Consider the following 20,243-nt stretch of genomic DNA (forward strand, 5'->3'; position numbering starts at 1 on the left):
AATGGCTTTAAATGACACACTGGACCAGATGGACTTAACAGATATATTCAGAACATTATATCCTAAAGCAGCAGAATATACATTCTTCTCCAGTGCACATGGAACATTCTCCAGAATAGACCATATACTGGGACACAAATCAGCCCTAAGTAAGTACAAAAAGATCGAGATCATACTGTGCATATTTTCAGACCACAACGTTATGAAACTTGAAATCAACCACAAGAAAAAAATTCGAAGAGTAACAAATGCTTGGAGACTGAAGAACATCCTACTAAAGAATGAATGGGCTAACCAAGCAGTAAAAGAGGAAATTAAAAAGTATATGGAAGTCAATGAAAATGATAACACCACAACCCAAAACCTCTGGGACACAGCAAAGGCAGTTATAAGAGGAAAGTATATAGCAATCCAGGCCTTCCTAAAGAAGGAAGAAAGATCTCAGATACACAACCTAACCTTACACCTTAAGGAGCTGGAAAAAGAACAGCAAATAAAACCCCAAACCAGCAGAAGACAGGAAATAATAAAGATTAGAGCAGAAATTAATGTTACCGATACCAAAAGAAGAGTAGAACAGATCAATAAAATCAGAAGCTGGTTCTTTGAAAGAATTAACAAAATTGATACACCACTAGCCAGTTTGATCAAGAAGAAAAAGGAAAGGACCCTAATAAATAAAATCAAGAATGAAAGAGGAGAGATCACAACCAACACAACAGAAATAAAAACAATAATAAGAGAATATTATGAGCAATTATATGCCAATAAAATGGGCAATCTGGAAGAAATGGAAAAATTCCTAGAAACATATACACTACCAAAACTGAAACAGGAAGAAATAGAAAATTTGAACAGACCCATAACCAGTAAGGAAATCGAACTATTAATCAAAAATCTGCCAAAAAACAAGAGTCCAGGGCCAGATGGCTTTCCAGGGGAATTCTACCAAACATTTAAGGAAGAGTTAACACCTATTCTCATGAAACTGTTCCAAAAAATAGAAATGGAAAGAAAACTTCCAAACTCTTTCTATGAAGCCAGCATTACCTTGATTCCAAAACCAGACAGGGACCCCACTAAAAAGGAGAACTATAGACCAATTTCCCTGATGAACATGGGTGAAAAATCCTCAACAAGATATTAGCCAACCGGATCCAACAATACATTAAAAATTTATTCACCACAACCAAGTGGGATTTATACCTGGGATGCAGGGCTGGTTCAATATCCGCAAAACAAGTAACATGATTCATCACATCAATAAAAGAAAGGACAAGAACCATATGATCCTCTCAACAGATGCAGAGAAATATTTGACAAAATACAGCATCCTTTCTTGATAAAAATCTTCAAGAAAGTAGGGCGAGAAGGAGCATACCTCAAGATCATAAAAGCCATATATGAAAGACCAACGCTAATATCATCTTCAATGAGGAAAAATGAGAGCTTTCCCCCTAAGGTCAGGAACAAGACAGGGATGTCCACTCTCGCCACTGTTATTCAACATAGTATTGGAAGTCTTAGCCTCTGCAATCAGAAAACACAAAGAAATAAAAGGCATCCAAATCGGCCAGGAGGAGATCAAACTTTCACTCTTTGCAGATGACATGATACTCTATATGGAAAACCCTAAAGGTTCCATCAAAAAACTGCTAGAATTGATTCATGAATTCAGCAAAGTGGCAGGATATTAAATCAATGCACAGAAATTGGTTGCATTCCTATATACCAACAATGAAGCAACAGAAAGAGAAATCAAGGAATCGATCCCATTTACAGTTGCACAAAAAAACCATAAAATACCTAGGAATAAATCTACCCAAAGAGGTGAAAAATCTATACACTGAAAACTATAGAAAGCTTATGAAAGAAATTGAAGAAAACACAAAAAAATGGAAAAAGATTCCATGCTCCTGGATAGGAAGAACAAATATTGTTAAAATGTTGATACTACCCAAAGCAATCTAAATATTCAAGCAATCCTTATGAAAGTAACACCAGCATTCTTCACAGAACTAGAACAAAAAATCCTAAAATTTGTATGGAACCAGAAAAGACCCTGAATACCCAAAGCAATCTTGAAAAAGAAAACCAAAGCAGGAGGCATCACAATCCCAGACTTCAAGCCATACTACAAAGCTGTAATCATCAAGACAGTATGGTACTGGCACAAGACACTCAGATCAATACAACAGAATAGAGAACCCAGAAATGGACCCACAAACGTATGGCCAACTAATCTCTAACAAAGCAAGAAAGAATATCCAATGGAATAAAGACAGTCTCTTCAGCAAGTGGTGTTGGGAAAACTGGACAGCGACATGCAGAAGAATGAACCTGGACCACTTTCTTACACCATACACAAAAATAAACTCAAAATGATGAAAGACCTAAATGTAAGACAGGAAGCCATCAAAATTCTCAAAGAGAAAGCAGGCAAAAACCTCTTTGATCTTGGCTGCAGCAAATTCTTAACACGTCTCTGGAGGCAAGGAAAACAAAAGCAAAAATGAATGGTACCTCATCAAAATAAAAAGCTTCTGTACAGCAAAGGAAACAATCAGCAAAACTAAAAGGCAACCGACCGAATGGGAGAAGATATTTGCAAATGACATATCAGATAAAGGGTTAGTATCCAAAATCTATAAAGAACTTCTCAAACTCAACACCCAAAAAACAAATAATCCAGTGAAGAAATGGGCAAAAGACATGAATAGACACTTCTCCAAGGAAGACATCCAGATTGCCAACTGACACATGAAAAAATGCTCAACATCACTCATCATCAGGGAAATACAAATCAAAACCACAATGAGATACCACCTTACACCTGTCAAAATGGCTAACATTAACAACTCAGGCAACAACAGATGTTGGCGAGGATGCGGAGAAAGAGGATCTCTTTTGCATTGTTGGTGGGAATGCAAGCTGGTGCAGACACTCTGGAAAACAGTATGGAGGTTCCTCAAAAAACTAAAAATAGAACTACCCTACGACCCAGCAATTGCACTACTAGGCATTTATCCACAGGATACAGGTGTGCTGTTTCGAAGGGACATATGCACTCCCATGTTTATAGCAGTCCTATCAACAATAGCCAAAGGATGGAAAAAGCCCAAATGTCCATCGATGGATGAATGGATAAAGAAGGTGTGGTATATATATACAATGGAGTATTACTCAGCAATCAAAAAGAATGAAATCTTGCCATTTGCAACTATGTGGATGGAACTGGAGGGGATTATGCTAAGTGAAATTAGTCAGAGAAAGACAAAAATCATATGACTTCACTCATATGAGGACTTTAAGAAACAAAACAGATGAACATAAAGGAAGGGAAACAAAAATAATATAAAAACAGTGAGGTGGACAAAACAGAAGAGATTCATAAATATGGAGAACAAACTGAGGGTTACGGCAGGGGTTGTGGGAAGGGGGATGGGCTAAGTGGGAAAGGGGCATTAAGGAATATACTCTTGAAATCATTGTTTCACTATATGCTAACTAATTTGGATATAAATTTAAAAAAGAAAAAAGAAAATTAAAAAAAAAAAAGAAAGAAATAGACTAGTGGTCATTTGGGGCTGTGTAGGAATAGGAATTAATGGAAATGGGCATGACAGATCTTTCTGGGTTAATGTAAATGATATAAAACTGGACCATAGCCATGGTTGTACATGTGTATAAATTTACTAAAAATCATTTCATTGTACACTGAAAACAAGAGAATTCATATATAAATTGTTATTCAATAGAGGGTTTTTTTTTATGTTAAAAGTAGAAGGGTTGGTAGCTTTCCATAAAGCATTTTAAATGTTTGCACATTGTTATGAAAAGACATGGAAAATGAGGCTCCTGAGTGGCTCTGTTGGTTGAGCATCCAACTTAGGTTCAGATCATGATCTCACGGTTTGTGGGTTCGAGCCCTGCATCAGGCTCTGTGCTGACAGCTCAGAGCCTGGAGCCTGCTTCGGATTCTGTGTCTCCCTCTCTCTCTGCCCCTCCCCTACTTGTGCTCTGTTTCTCTCTGTCTTTCAAAAATAAATAAATAAATGTAAAAATAATTTTAAAAAGAAAAAAAGACATGGAAAGTAGACAAGTAGAAACAAATTGAAAACTATCAGTAACCTTGCCTTTGGAAAACACTCCAATATCTACCAATTTATTGTTAAGACATCAAAAATGAAATGTAAATTATTTAGAAATTAGATAATGAAACATTATTTGAAAACTTATAGAATGCAGGCCAAGAGACACAGGTTAAAAAAGGAACCTATAGCCAAATAAATTTATTAGAAAATAAAAGAGACTGAAAATAAATTAAAATTTTCAACCTAAGAGGATAGATATAGCTCAGTAATATTCAGGATCATGCTTCTTCCTCTGTCTTACCTCAAACTCCATTCCCAATGAAACAAGTCATCATATTTTACCTAAATACTTGATGAACATTTGTCATTTCTGCATCCCCACTGCTACTTCCTAGTTCATACACTTTTCCTCACACTGCTACTAAAGAAAATTCAGAATCAGCTTCTTGGTCATCAATTTCTACTTATTCCAAGCCTTCACCAGAAAACAAAACAAAACAAAACAAAACAAAACAGAACAAAAAAACCAACAAACTATGAAATCTTCGGAAGAAATTGAGAGAAGACTTGAACTGGAGAGCTATTCTAGAAGGATGATCCTAGGTTGGAAATTTAATTTGGTATATATGGCAGCATTCTTTAACAAAATATCAATGCAAACAATTGACAAGATTTTTAAAAATGAAATTCGACATAAGAATAACTAAGATATGGGGCACCTGGGTGGCTCAGTTGGTTAAGCGTCCAACTTCAGCTCAGGTCATGATCTTGCAGTTCGTGAGTTTGAGCCCTGCGTCAAGCCCTGTGCTGACAGCTCAGAGCCTGGAGCCTGCTTCAGATTCTGTGTTTCCCTCTCTCTTTGTCCCTCCCCAGCTCTCACTCTGTCTCTGTCTCTCTCTCAAAAATAAACAAATATTAAAAAATTTAAAAAAAAGAGTAAGATATTTTGAAAAGAATAATGAGTGAACACTTGCTCTAACAGATAGCAAAAGAGATTAATTAAAATAGCATGGTATTGGGGCGCCTGGGTGGCGCAGTCGGTTAAGCGTCCGACTTCAGCCAGGTCATGATCTCGCGGTCCGTGAGTTCGAGCCCCGCGTCGGGCTCTGGGCTGATGGCTCAGAGCCTGGAGCCTGTTTCCGATTCTGTGTCTCCCTCTCTCTCTGCCCCTCCCCCGTTCATGCTCTGTCTCTCTCTGTCCCAAAAAATAAATAAATGTTGAAAACAAATTAAAAAAAAAAATAGCATGGTATTGATGTAGAAATATAAATATAGATCAGTTTTTATTTAATCTAATAAGAGTCCATATGGATATGAAAGTATAATTAGAAGTATAATATATAATAAAGGTGGCATTTCAACTCAGTGGGTTAGGATGAATCATTAAATAATTGGTGTTGAGAGAGCTATCAATTTAGAGCAAAAAATGAAAGTCAAACACTTAGCTCGTATCATTCTTGGAAATAAATTCCAGATGGCTAAACTTTAGAAGAAATCTGGATGATATATACTATTTTAAAAGAATTAGGTAGGTCTATTTGCAGGAATGCCGTGTGTCGTTTTGAAGTTTGTGCTTTGCAAAAGCAATGCCAGACCAGGAGTATAAATAGGGAATGACATCCAGCTTTGCTGCTGCTTGTCAAGCTGAGTGCCATGGTTCAGAAAGGGTTTTTTTTCCTAATTTGTCTACTTCTGGATAGGGGATCTACATACTTTGCCACCAGAAGGTAGAACCTCTTCTAATTGGAACAAAAACCTTATATACTAGCAGCAACAGTAAACAGTACTTAATAGTAAATAAGTAATTTGTGGATACATAAATGCTTTTGTTTGTTTTTTTAAAAACACAAATGGCTGCTATAAATGGAACTTGTCTCTCTAAAATTCATATGTTGAAGTCCCACCCTCCTATGTGATAGTATTTGGAGAAGAGGCCTTTGGGAAATCATTTGGTTTAGATGAGGTCATGAGGGTGGGCCCTCATGATGGGGTTAGTGACCTTATAAAAAGAGACAGAGAGCTACTGTCTCTCTCCCCACCTATGGGCACAAAGTCTAAAATCAGTTGTCCATAAGCCACAAAGAAAGTTCTCCCAGAAACTCACCATGCTGGCACCTTGATCTTAGACTTATAGTTTCCAAAACTATGGAGAAAAAAAATTTCTGTTGTTTAAGCCACCAGTCTGGTATTTTATTATGGAGGTCTGAGCTAATACAACAGTATTATATCATAAAATGTATTGGATTTCTGTTGTTGTTCTTCAACTTATTTTTTATGTAGGTACATAGTATGTATGCATAAGTATTAAACAATGGAAAACAGAAAGGGCTTCTAGAGAAGACACTGTATGAGGGTAGTGATCAAGGGGCACTTTTGCTTTAACCTTGTTTTATTTTTAATAAAAATGTCCTCATTATTACATGTTTTATCTAAAATATTTAAAATGCTTAAACACTTTGAGAAAAAAATTGTTAGAAGGTGTCTTGTGTTTTAAAAATTCAATTGGTTGGGGTGCCCTGGTGGCTCAGTTAGTTAAGCACCCGACTCTTGATTTAGTCTCAGGTCACGATCTCACGGGTTCATGAGACCAAGCCCCATGTCAGGTTCTGTGCTGACAGTGTGCCAGTACATCCATACACACTCTCTCCCTCAAAACAAATAAATAAACTTAAAAAATTCAATTGATAGTAATCACTTATATTTGATGAGTGTTGCATTCAATACTTCATTTAATCCTTACAACACTCCTATGAAGTAGACATTATATATGTCTTCATTTTACAGATGAAGAAATTTAAGCATAGGCAAGTTAAATAATTTACCCCAAAGTCACATAGCTATAAAGGATAGAGCCAGGATTCCAATGTTGACAACTTAATTAAAGAACCTTCCTTCTTAACCTCTCTGGCATGTTCAGAAAGAAAATAGGCCTTAGGGTTAGTGGAAACTTTGGCAAAAACAAAAACAATAAAATAATAAGGGCAAAACGCAGAGTAGAACTGAGAAGGAAAACATAATTAATAAGTAAAATGAATTACTTTATCTTTTTATGTTGAACCACATGAAACTGCCAATACTTAACCATTTCTGACCTGCAAAAATGGAATTTTCTTATGGTTCAACATAATATATCTGCTAATTTATGAATATTGTTTTCAAGAAACTTAACCTTAGAATTAAAAACTAGAAAAAGAAAATAAACAATGGACATTTTTAAACCCTCAAGGCCATGTGTGCATGTTTTTAACAGATCTGGAAACAGTTTTAAGCTCTTATTCTGATATGAAAAAAAACGAGCCTCCAGTTAAAATATTAAACATGAGGTTTGTGAATTGTATTTCAGTAGCAGAGAAAAACAAACCAACCAAATTTCTTAGTGTCAGGATGGTTATAAAGGAACACAACTTCTGGTTCTTGCCAGGAGCAAAAGCTACCAGCAGTTTTTACACGTTGAGTTCCATCTCCCTACATCACAGAATCAGGACTATGCTTTAATCTACAACATCATCCAAAATTTTCTGGGAACTATTTCTTGATATATGATCCTGATATTTTAATGGCCTTCCTCACTGATTTCCCAATGGCACGAAAGAACTAGATTCATAACTTTCTGAATCTACATTTCGCATGAGTAGAACATACAGATCATAGGCCCTTAAACGTTGATAGCTTACTTAGCCCTCAGAGGTTATACAGTTCAATTTTACAAAGTACAAAGCAGAGCCCTATAGAGGCTGAATGGCTTTGGCCAGATCAGACACTATTCCAAGAAGATTGAAGACTAAAAACCTGGTCCCCTGGTTCCTAGTCCTTAGTACTCTTTTCGTTATGTTGTAATATGCCTATTTTTTCCTGTTATGTAATGCAGATTAATCTGATTTTCCTTTTCTTCTTTTCAACTGGATTTCTGAGTCAGCTAATCTTGATAATTATTGGAACAGGAAGGAAAAGACCGAAATGGCTCTGTAATCAAAGAAACTCCCTGGCTGCGAGGGGAGATTCTATTAGAAGCCTGTCTGCTAGATGCTGGGACCTCACATCTGTTCTGTTCTTCCCACCCCCTTTAATTCCTGTGGCTCTCTTGTTTCCCCAGCATAGCTTCAGACTATCCACCCAGACTTTGACCTCCACCATTGCCTTGCTCTTTAGTATTTAGCTGTTGGTGGGATTTTTGCCTCTGACCCATGGCATGGCCTATCTGCTGGTAAGCACTTTGTGTTTGTTTGGCTGGTTTCTCATTGACTGTCACCTCTTAGCCTTGAACTCTAAAATCCTGAGACACCTAGAAAATGATGCGAATTTCATCCAGAAAATCTTTAGGAATAGCCTGGCATGTATGTGGAACTCCACATTAGGCTGCAAGCTTGGTGACTGGAGTTTGAGATAACTGCCCCATGGGTCACAGGGGAAGCTTCCTAGATACAAGTGAACCTAGCTGTATAAAATGGCTAAGTCCAGGGCACCTGGGTGGCTCAGTCGGTTAAGCATACAACTCGTGGTTTCAGCTCAGGTCATGATCTCATGGTTTGTGAGTTCGTACCCTGCATTGGTCTCTGTGCTGGCAGTGCGGAGCCTGCTTGGGATTTTCTGTCTCCCTCTCTGTCTGCCCCTCCCCTCACGCTGTCTCTGTCTCTCTAAAAATAAATAAATAAATAAAATGGCTATGTCCCCCAAGATTATGTATAAATCTAAGGAATAATTTTTTAATAGATTTTGTTTTTAGAGCAATTTTAGATTCACAGCAAAACTGAGCAGAAAGTACAGAGTTCCAGGCAAGTTTTTTACATTGACTAACAGTAAAGAAAAAACTATTGTGACTTCCATTATGAAATAAAAGAGCTATTCTTAATTTGTCTCCTGTGAAAATCTACTCAGAAGCTAGGTAAACTAGATAACTATGTGGGGTACCAATTTATTGTCTCTTAACTCCAAATTCACCCTTCATTGCCTACTCTATGAAAACAAGATAGACCCTGTAACTATTTCTCCCTTGCAGCTGGCACAATGTTAAGCTATGTCAGAAAGGGGTTCTGGAAAGATACTGAAGGAGGAAGGGGCTTTCTTTCCTGATTCCAGTGTTTACCCCTTCTTGCTCCTACCACATGGCTGCCGGCTGCATGTGTGGGGAACACACAGTGGCACCTGTGCCCATGGAGTTCCACTGGTGCCCAATGGTCAGTTTCCCAACAAACTTAAGAGGCACTCCCATGGTCAGATCCCCACTGAGTTTTGCAAACATCCCAATGGTTGACTTCCAGCTTTGGCTTCCTACACCCAGGCAGGGTGTTTCTTGCTTTCCCAGTGACTCTGAACAAGACCTGGTTGAGCCCATATAATAATTTCTCCACCATTCAGTGGGCCACAACCATGCCTTCTACAATGAGATCTGAATCTCAACCATGGAGGGTCGGGAGGGGGGGGTTGGTGAGGCACTTCCATATTTGTTTCTTCTATGGGAACCTTCCTTCAGCCCTGGAGTTGTCTTCAAAGCTCTCTTTATCTCTTTACATAACAGAGGTTTTCTGTTAGAATTAATAATTCTTTATCTTAAACTTTCCCTATTCAAATTATTATGTTATCTTTGTCTCTTCACTGACCCTGATTGATACAGTAAACTTGGAAAAATAATTTTAATTTCTCAGTTAATTTCTCAGTTTAATTTCTCATTCATAAAATGAGGACACTGGGTTAGTTGGTCTCAAATGCCCTTTTCAGCTCTAAAAAGACACCATTCCAAGAAACCCTCCATGTTTTCCTACAGAGTGCATTCTAAGTATACTAGAATGAATCACATACACAGTATAATTGTGTATTGTCCTTCTCAGCCTCAATTATATTAAATGGGTCTCCCTTCTTACCTGAATAATGGTTTCCTCCTTCTAGGTCAACATATTAAGTCATAGTAGCACCCAGTATCCTTTCATGCACACAATGGGCAATCAAATACTATAAAATCCTCTGTAAGGGTTTTAACTAGGAAGCTATCCAAGGAACAAAATGGCAAACCAGAGATTTGTGTATGAATATGAGAGACTGAAATACATTACAAGTATCATTTTATCTATTTGTGGGATACAAACATTGGAAGGACACATTAAGTATAAAAAAATGCTCCCTCTGATACTGTTTACCCAAACCATCTCCATTACTATGCAATTTAAGATTTTTTTTTACCTTTCTCTGTCTTTTACTGACTGTTCAGCCATTAATTTCTTCAGTTCTTCTAGACGCTGAAGATCTCTCATTTCCACTTCTTGCCACTTCTGTTCTTTTTTAGCCCAATATTTTCTTATCTATTGTATAAATGTTACATAAAATTTAAATTAACAACATATATGTTAAAATGAGGAGAAAAGTTATAACAACATTATCCTGTGGTTCCTATAGCCAATATTAAACTTTATATTTTATACTTTATATTTTTCATTTCTTAGATCTGCCTATAGTATATTGACAGCAGACAAAAAATAAATGAAAACCTGAAGATACAAGTCCTGAGAAACTGCATGGTTTAACGGTTTCTGAAGTGGAAATGTAACTTGTGCCAAGATCTAAAGCCTGAATCTATGGCTAAAATAATCGACTTTCAGGGAACCACAATAGAAGTATGTTATTGTCTCTAAAGCATATGATCTACCTGTTACTCAAGAATATTTTTATCCTCTTATGGTAATGCAGTCTTTAACAAATATAGCATTAAACCTATTCTTACTTTAAAAGCATGAGTTTATTTATGCTAATGGACAGCAGGATGTTGAAAGCTTTATGCTTCTGGGGAAGTGGCAGGAGATAGGTGGGAGGAAGGAGAACAAGAAAAAAATAGCAGAGTTATGATATATAGTAGTTCTGACTTATGTGGTAAAATAAAGGACACATTTATCAAGCTCAAAAAGGTGAAAGCATTGTTCTTACTAGGCCTGTTTTATTTCCCTTCTCTGGAAATGGAGACAGCCTGAGAAAACTGGAAGTATACATATGCTCTTCTCTTTTTTTTTAATGTTTATTTATTGTTGAGAAAGAGAGAGAGAGCATGAGTGGGGTAGGGGCAGAAAGAGAGAGGGAGACACAGAATCTGAAACAGACTCCAGGCTCTGAGCTGTCAGCACAGAGCCTGAGGCAGGGCTCGAACTGATGAACCGTGAGATCCTGACCTGAGCTGAAGTCGGATGCTTAACCGACTGAGCCACCCAGGAGCCCCTACGTATGCTATTTTCAGGAGGATGAAACCATCATTCAAGGTTCCCCTGGTGATGGGACAATTGAAGTTAATGTGTATTTGACAGAGGCCCCTTCAACCACTTGGCTTGCCATGTTGTGTGCAACTCAAGAGACTGGATCTTGTTGGTGAAAAGTAGAGTACTTCAGTGGTGAATGATAATGAGTGACTGCCAGCAGAAGGTCTGTTGTGGAGGACATGTTAGCTTCACCCCCAACGTGGCATTGTCTCTTTTGAGAAGTGAATATGAAAAGCTAAGTGGTTTCCAGACTTGCCTTAGCAACATGGTCTCTGACCACTGGGAGAACAAAGGAAGCCTCCCAAGCAACACGGCCACAGTCATAGCAGCTCTGCCACAGGGCCGCCACACCCGCAGTCACAATGGAAACATCTGCTCAAAGCATAACAAGTAACTGGGTGAGGTCAAGGTACCATGATTTCACTCCGTAGATAACTGAGATTTGAATTTGGGAAGAACAGAGATGAAGCTAGAAAGATAGCAAAGAGAGGGTAGGGGAGGCAGAGAAAGAAAACACTGACTGATAAGGTGTGTTTCAGAGTCCTGACTGATAAATGCCGGGGCATTCTATCAGTGTCAGATATGGAAATGTTAACAATGATTATATCATCTCCCTCTGGGGTTTAAATGGTGTTTATTTTACAGTTTGTGTAATCTTTGTGTTACTTTATGTTTTGCAATGAATATGTATTTCTTTCATAATCAGAGAAAGTAAAGCTACTTCAAAACTAAATTTTAAAAAAGAACAGATATTGGATTAAAGAGCATTTGCCTCTAGGCTCTAAATGACCAACAATTTTTGCTTACTCTCAGTGTTGGCCTTGGAGGGAAGTCAGTGGTCCTTTTGTCGACAATCCCTTGTCTACAAGTGGACAAACCCTTTAGGTCCAACCTGGACAACCAGGTTGCTGGTGTCCTCAGAAGACAGATACCATTTGGTGCAGTATCCTCTGAAGGTCATATAAATATGTCACACCAGAGGCTTGGTATCTCAGGATCAATAGTTTCCATGCCCAACTCTCTAGTATGCTCAGACATTGCTACAGTGTGAGTCTCTCTCTCTCTCTCTCTCTCTCTCTGTCCTCTTTCTCTCTCTCTCTCTCTCCCCTCCTCTCTTTCTCCCTCCCTCCCTCCAACTCTCCCTTTCCTCCCTTCTCTCTCTTCCTCTATCTCTCTCTCACCACCTCTCCTTCTCAATCTCTCTCTCCCTCTCCATCTCCCTCTCTCCCTCCCTCCCTCCCTCTCTTATGTGAGCCCAATTTATTCTTTCTCAGTGCTTTCTACTGGGCTCTCTGAAAGCCCTGTGTCATCACACATAAAATCCTCTACATCTTCAAACTTCAGACCACTACATGATTATTTTGACTGGAATTCTTTTGAGCGAAGGATGCTTATCCTCTGGTGCCCCACATGCCAGGAGGCTGAGGAATGGTTCGAGCATTTTCCTCGTTAACTGCTACTTTTACACTAAAGGTCATTTTCAAATATTCATGAAGAATTCAGATATGAGGGTCACAGCCACACAGAATTTGTCCAAAACAACCCCTTTTTCTTCCCTAGACAACTTCAGCATCTGCCTGAATGCCCTTCCAACCTACTAATCTCACAGTTCCATAACTTCCTCTATTCCAGGAGTCACGACTTCCTCCAGGATTCTATTATCATCAAACACATTTCAGTTTCAATTCTGAAATCTTCAATTATAGCCATTGATTCTATGATCAGGACCTACCCATTCCTTTGTTATCATCCTCAGTTTTCTGATCATATAATTTTATTCCTCCATTATAGCCCTCTTCTCAAGGCCTTGCTAATTAGTATATTTGTTTCTCTCTCCCACTGCACTTCAGAAAATGTGATTTATCTATCTTGGCACTTCCAACATTAACTACAGGGTTTAGAACATGATATATACCTAATAAACATTTGATTGATGAATGAATTACACAACTCTAGAAAATTATACCAAATTTATGGTTTCAACTGAATATTCATTGATAATCAGCATTCCTTTTATGAATTCCTGGTTAATACCTCTTGTGTTCTCATGGACATATTCCAAACCCATTCACTATGTTAAGCCGAATATCTGCCTCCTCTTCTTCACTTTTATCAGGGGAAATGGAGACTATAAATGGTACCTTCCTTGATGCCTGCCTTTTAGAAAAAGAGGTGTCTGTACAAAGGGGCAATAAATCCCTCTTGGGCTCCAGATCCTATTCCCTAATTCCATCTTCCCCATAAACTTACTCCATCATTTACCCCTCTCTCCCTTATACCTTCAACTTCTTGGTCTGTGCTGCTTCCTTCTCCTCACATGGAAATATGTACAAATCTCACCCATTTACAAAAATTTAAAAGGACTTTCTTTAGACCCCTGAGACTGTAGCACCTCATCCTTCATTATTCTCTTCTTCAGTCAAGCATCTTACTTACTGTTCTTCAATTCTCATCTCCTGTTTTATTCCTCATCTGTAATATTCCTATCTCTGCCTTCCCTCAAAATTCACTACTCTTATCACTGACTTCCAAGTGAGTGAACAAAATGATCCTTTTCAATCCTTATTTTACATAATTTCTTTGTGTATTTGATTCTGTCAACCCTTATCTATGTAGTATTAAGACACTACTGACTCTGGCATTCATTTGTTCAACAAATATTTACTGAACATATGCTTTAAGCCAGATATTGTGTTGAATATTTGGGATATGATGCTCAAAGGAGAAATAAGTTCTCTGCCTCATTGCTGGGACTTTCTAGAAAGAGAGAGACAAAGAGAATAAATATGTAAATGAATGAACAGAATATTACATCATACATTCTAAGAAGGAAATAATTATAGCAATGATTTAAAAAAAATTGGGTAGAATTTTTACTAGAAGGCATATTTTTGTAATGACATTTGAATCAAAATTTAAAAGATGAGAGTGAGACAATTATGGGAAGAAATGGAGGGTGATCACCACAGGAAGCGGGAGCTCTAGGTCCAATAGCATTGAGTGGGAAAGACCTTGTGCATTTTCAGGACTGGGAAGAAGCCAGTGTGGCTGGATGGAGCATGTGGTTGAGTTAAGAGTGGAGGTGAGATTGAGAAGCTAGCTGAGAGCTAGATGATTTGGCAAGGAGTTAGGTCTAGAAACAAAGAAAAGCTATAGATAAGTTTAAAGCAAGGTGTGACGTGATCTGACTGAGATTTTTAAAAGATAGCTCCCGATATTGAGTTAAAAATAAGACAGTAGAGAAGCAAAGGATAAACAAGGGATGAGATAGAAGAATAAGGTAAAAATGATCACTTGGACCAGGAAATGAAATGTTTATATCTGAGATGGTTTTTGAGTGGGACCAGAGTGCTCACTGAGGAAATGAATATTAAAGCTGAAGAAAAAAGGAATCAAGGATGATTCCTAGCTTTTTGCTAGAGCACCTGGTTGAATGATGGTACCAATAACTGAGATGGAATACTGGAAGAATAACAGGTCTGGGAAAGAAAGACCATCAGGAGCTCAGTATTGAACATTGAACAGTTGACGTGACTGCAAGACCTTGAAGTGGAGATCCCAAATAAACGTGTGGAGGTACAGATGGGTGGCTCAAGGGTCGATTCAGGGCTGGAGGTATAAATTAAGGAAATATCTACTTAAAATGGCATTTGATGCCTCAGGACTAGAAGAGATCTCTAGGGTCAGAATATAAATAGAAGAAAAAGGTGGCTATGTACTTTCATTCTTATCTGCCTTTTGCAAAGTTTTCTCAACAAAAATGACTCCATTTCCCTCTTCCACCTGTCAATTTTACTCTACCCTTATTACCAAAACAAATCTCCTTGAATCATCCTCTGAACCCTCCAGGAAAAAAAGCTTAGCCATCCTTGGCACACCAATGACCATTGGCGAAGGTTTATTACTCTCCATTCTTCATCCTGCCTTGTATTCCTTGATTCATTTTCATGAGGCTCTGACAATGCACTGTTACTGATACATTTAGGCATTTACTACATGCCTAGCATGGTCTATCCTACCTGTGGCCTGCTAAATCTCTCCTGTCCATCCTTTAAGATGCAATTTTAACACTGCTTTCTCAACCTTCCTCCTTCTTTTCTCCTCCAGACATAGGTGTACCTTCTAAGGCACTATTTATGTGTCCTTAGCATAGCACTTTCCATATTGGTTCACATTATTCATCTTTGCATTGTAGTATAGTACCTTGTATCATGTCTCACACATAATAGGGCTTAATTGATCACCATTAGGTGAGTGGAAGCTTCTTCTGGTCTCTGGTCTGAGAATAACAAAGTTGTGGATGGGAACAAGGCCAGCAGTTTTATTTGCAGGATGGTAAAGTCTGAACTAAGCACTTCCCTAAGGACAGTTCCATTCACCTTTTGTCAATTAATAGGAGCGGGAAGTATGTATGTCAAGAATTATTGGCTTTGAAAGCCTCAAACTAAAGTTAAGGCTAAGGATATTTAACTAGCCCTTTGGGACATTTGTTAAGAAACAGATTTCAAACACCCTGCGTTTTACTTCTTGAGTGATACTTTTAATATTCCAGTGATAGGGAAATCAGAAGGATAGTTAAAATGAGAAGAGTTGCATTTAAAGCTTGTCCCTTAACTCCCACAGATGAGGTTTCTAGAAAAAGCTTGCTTTTCTGAAAAGCAAAACAGGCCCTCATTACTACCCCTCTATAATCTCAGATTCATATCAGGGATGTTCCCCTTTCCTTCTTCCACATTTTGCTCATTTTGGTAAAGTGAAGCCAGTAAAAGTGTCAATAAACTGAAGAAACCGTTCTCTAAAATAATGCTATGCTAACTTTTCAAAGAGTTTGAGATCACTTTTATATCCTACCTTACCTTTCTAATCTTCCAAACAATATGTTTCCTATTAAAAACTCCACCAGGAAGTGATGTTTACAGCATTGGAGTACCTCAGGGTTTAATTTTTTAAAACTTGTACTAATAGTACACAACCATCAAATTATATTTTTTCACTCCTTCAGTCCAAGAATTATTATAATTCAACATGAAATAAGAATTTCATGAAAGCAAAAAGTTAGGGCTCAAATATCATAGAAGGAAGACAGTTTGGTCTCTGATTTCAAGCAATATGTGTGGTGTTGAATTTTTGAACAAACTTTTACACCTTGCTCCCAGATCATTATTTCAAAGACTTTAATGACTTATTCAGAAGGAGTTCATTATTCTTAACCAGATACATAAAATGTATGAAATAGGAAGTTCAAAATATCCAGTGCCATTACTAATAAGCTATGGAGATAGAGCAACTTTCAGTCCATTTTCTAGATTCTAATTTACTTAGCTAATTCTTTGCATCTTACAGCTCTCTTTTCTACTTTTGGTCTGGAATATGAACCCTCACAAAACAGTGATATTGTTACATATGAAAGCAGCAAGACCTCTTAATAGAAAGTGTTCATATTTTTTACTGTAATTTTTTTCTATTTGTTCCGTGTAGATCAACCTGTATCCCATAAAATTGTCACCAACTGAAGTATGACTCTTCTTTCTATACAATGAATTTGACAAGCATCTATATTTCACCAGATAACTTTTCACACTTTTGTGTGAATTGCTGAAAGGTAAGAAACATGCCTTATGCTGTAGTACTTATTTGTATCTAGTATTGCATCTAGCTAATGAAATGTACATGATACGCAACTGCCAAATAAATCCAGGGAAAAACGATATAGAAAAGCAACATTGCACACAATACTTTTCTTATATCAACTTATATAAATCCAAAACTATTAATAAAGCATCCAGTTAGACAATAAACAGTCAGTAGTCTACTCACTAAGTCATGTGTGGGATGGAGGTGCATTTAATCTCAAAAGAGCCTGAAGGCATAGTATGTCTTTAAATCAGATTGTCTACAAATCAGATTAAAGACTTTTTTTTCTAAAGATGGACACTTTCTCACCTCTGGCCTCAAAACTTTTTAGCCAACATTCATCTCTTCTATACTTGTGGCATAGAGATCTCTGTGGGCTTCAACTCAGGATCTGCTGGAGCTTCTGAATAAAAATTTGGCCCCAAGAGAATTACTTTACATGACATTCTTTATGTACATATTTGAAAACTCTCTACATGGGTAAGAAATCACAATACAAAGTCAAATTTGCCACCATCCTGCCAGATTATTTGAATAGAACTCCTTTCAGTCCACATTTCAGATTATTTGTATTTCAGCTACTTATCAGTGTCTTACACTTGAACATTTTGCCACCAATCTCCAACCTGGTAAACAAGTACATCCACCACTGGTAAGAGGGTAGATTGTTATACTCTTCCTGAAAAACAAATAAAATCACTGGCAAAAGCCTTAAGAATTAAGAAACAAAGTTTGAGAATTAATAAGCAGGGACATATGCAAAGATTCAGGTATAGGTATGTTCATTACAGCCTTAAAAATGTGAAAGGTTACATGTAACACTGTAAAATAAGAAATTGGTTAAATAGAGGACTCCTGGGTGGCTCAGTTGGTTAAGTGTCCGACTCTTGATTTCAGCCTAGGTTATGATCTCGTGGTCCATGAGATCAAGCCCTGCATCAGGCTCTGTGCTGACAACTCAGAGCTCAGAGCCTGCTTAGGATTCTCTATCTCCCTCTCTTTCTCTCTCTCTCTCTCTCTCTCTCTCTGCCCCTCCCCTGCTTGCATGCACGTATGCACTCCCCATCTCGCAATAAATAAATAAACAAACAAACAAACTTTAAAAAACAGTTAAATGCAATATTTCACATAATGAAACACTATGCAAACACTAAAAATTATGTGGTAGACAAACAAGGTATACAAGATATACTAATACATGTTAAAAATAGGTTAAAAATAATATGTGGAGTATGATTCTAGGTAAGTTAAATTCCTCATGTATATAGAAAAAGGATATATGGATATTGTTAATAATTTTCTTTTCATACTAGTTTAGGACTTGGTGTGACTTTTATTACATTTTGTGTGCTTGTTTGTATTTTCCTAACTATCTACAATGGACATAAATACTTTATAGTTACAAAAGTATGTTTTTTGAAGGTTTGGCCAGAAAAAAAATCAATATTTATAAGGACATGACTATTATTCATTCCTGAAGTTTCCAAACTCTATTTCTATACCAAGTCAGATGACAAGAACATTGTATATACCTTTATATAATATTTTCACTTTTTATCACCTTGTGTGCAGCATCACTTTCACTTTCTAGAGAAAGTTTCACAGGACTATAATTTAATTTTATACCATAGGCCTTATAAAGGTTGATGCAATATTATATGAGGATTGATTTAGATTCTTCTGTAAAGCAGTTCTACTAAAAATGCTATCCACTGGGTGGTTTGCCTCCCTCCCCCCGGTACATGCTGTCAGCTCCTGATGTGCTAGGATGTTGTCTATTATTAGCAAATAAGAGCTAAATGCTTCCTTTTAACTTTAACCATGTTCAATTACAGCACCCCATTTTAGTCTTGGTTTGCTGACATAACTATATTCCCATCCTCTTAATTTTTTGTCTTACATTCTCTTACTAATTTTCTATTTTAATGATTCTTAATAGGAAACAGATGGCACACTCAAAATTAGAATAAATCAAGAAGAATATAATAAGAGGACAATTGACAAAGGAGGGTTGGAATTCAGGATAATCACAAGACATCATGCAATAGCCGGGCTGCATTACCACCCATTGACCAGTCAAAGACAGCTATGTGGGGAGGGCCACCCGATAGGAGCTGAGAACTTTGGTGGAGGACACAGCTGGTCAACACAACTCTGCAGGGGTAGGAACAGGGGGATCAATTCTCCCAACCTCAGTCTCCTTCCTAACCTGATCTCTAGTGTTCCATTTTGACTGAATCCAACCAGAATCCAGGGGTCAAGGGAGCCATGTAACACAACTCCCTGGGCCACAGAAAAGAATGGAGAGTAGATACGATCCAAGGGGAGGATGTCCAGCACAATAGTATTAATGTTTCTTATAACTTTCTTGGAAGTAGGTGATGTCTATATGCATAAATACATAAATGAAATGAAATCTCTTTTTAGGTGGTGTTCACTTTGGTCACTTACATGAGTATTTTTCCATGGCAGAGCTGCCTACTTGAATTGCCAATAGCAGTTTCTGCTCTGATGTAGTCTTATGTCCTTAGAACAATGATGAGCCAAGAAAGTATTCTGAGGTAAACACATTAGTTATCTCCCTCTTAATGAAATGCCAGGTGGATTAAAAAATAACTGTCATGTCTTCGTTAGAAGTAAGGTCTATTTTCAGTATGGGCATTGAAATATTACATAATGATCATGTCATATGTTGATATTGCTAAAATGGATTTGTCTGTAATCTTGTTTAATTTCTCTCTTTTCACTATTCATTAGGAAGGGAGTATATATACTGAGGATGTTGTATTTCACAGCCTGAGGTGTCACAGAGAGTGAAAAGTGAAAAGTAATCAAACCTCAGAGTCATTCAATCATAACTTCTTAGAGCTGAGGTGATTTTAGCAATCATTTAATCCAAACACCTCATTTTACAATTGAGGAGGCAAAATCCAACAGAGCCTGTGTAAGTTGCCCAAGGTCACCCCACCTTGTTGGGGCCTCCTACTTTGGCATGTTTTCCTCTCCACCTCACCATGAAGGTTCAGTGGTATCCTGCTCATTCATTACATTCATTCATTCAAGCAGTATTTATTGCATGCCTTATGCCAGGCACTGCAGGTAAAACAATGAAAATAGAGAAACCCCTCTTTTTTATGGGGCTTACATCCTAGAAGAAAAAGAGAAGACAGTGAATAAATAAATAGATAGGTATCAGGTGGGATAAGTGCTGAAAAAACATGAAATAGAATAAATGGACAGAGTAAGAGGGAAGAAGAATGTTATTTTAAGTTTGGTGATC

The 20,243-nt window shown here is 37.5% G+C and overlaps 1 protein-coding gene across 5 annotated transcripts in view; it reads right to left on the reverse strand.

Moving 5' to 3' along the window:
* Positions 1–20,243, reverse strand: part of CCDC148 (coiled-coil domain containing 148) — a 264,311-nt gene that overhangs the window by 62,720 nt on the left and 181,348 nt on the right. For all 5 annotated transcript variants that reach the window (XM_086718663.1, XM_086718662.1, XM_086718665.1 and 2 more), the window contains one exon: positions 10,269–10,387. In XM_086718663.1, the coding sequence (XP_086574789.1) occupies positions 10,269–10,387 (119 nt within the window). The remainder of the gene's footprint in view (positions 1–10,268; positions 10,388–20,243) is intronic.

This window comes from Puma concolor, chromosome C1 (assembly GCF_028749965.1).
Source record: "Puma concolor isolate L17-30 chromosome C1, mPumCon1.1.hap2, whole genome shotgun sequence".
Taxonomy (NCBI): Eukaryota; Metazoa; Chordata; class Mammalia; order Carnivora; family Felidae; genus Puma; species Puma concolor.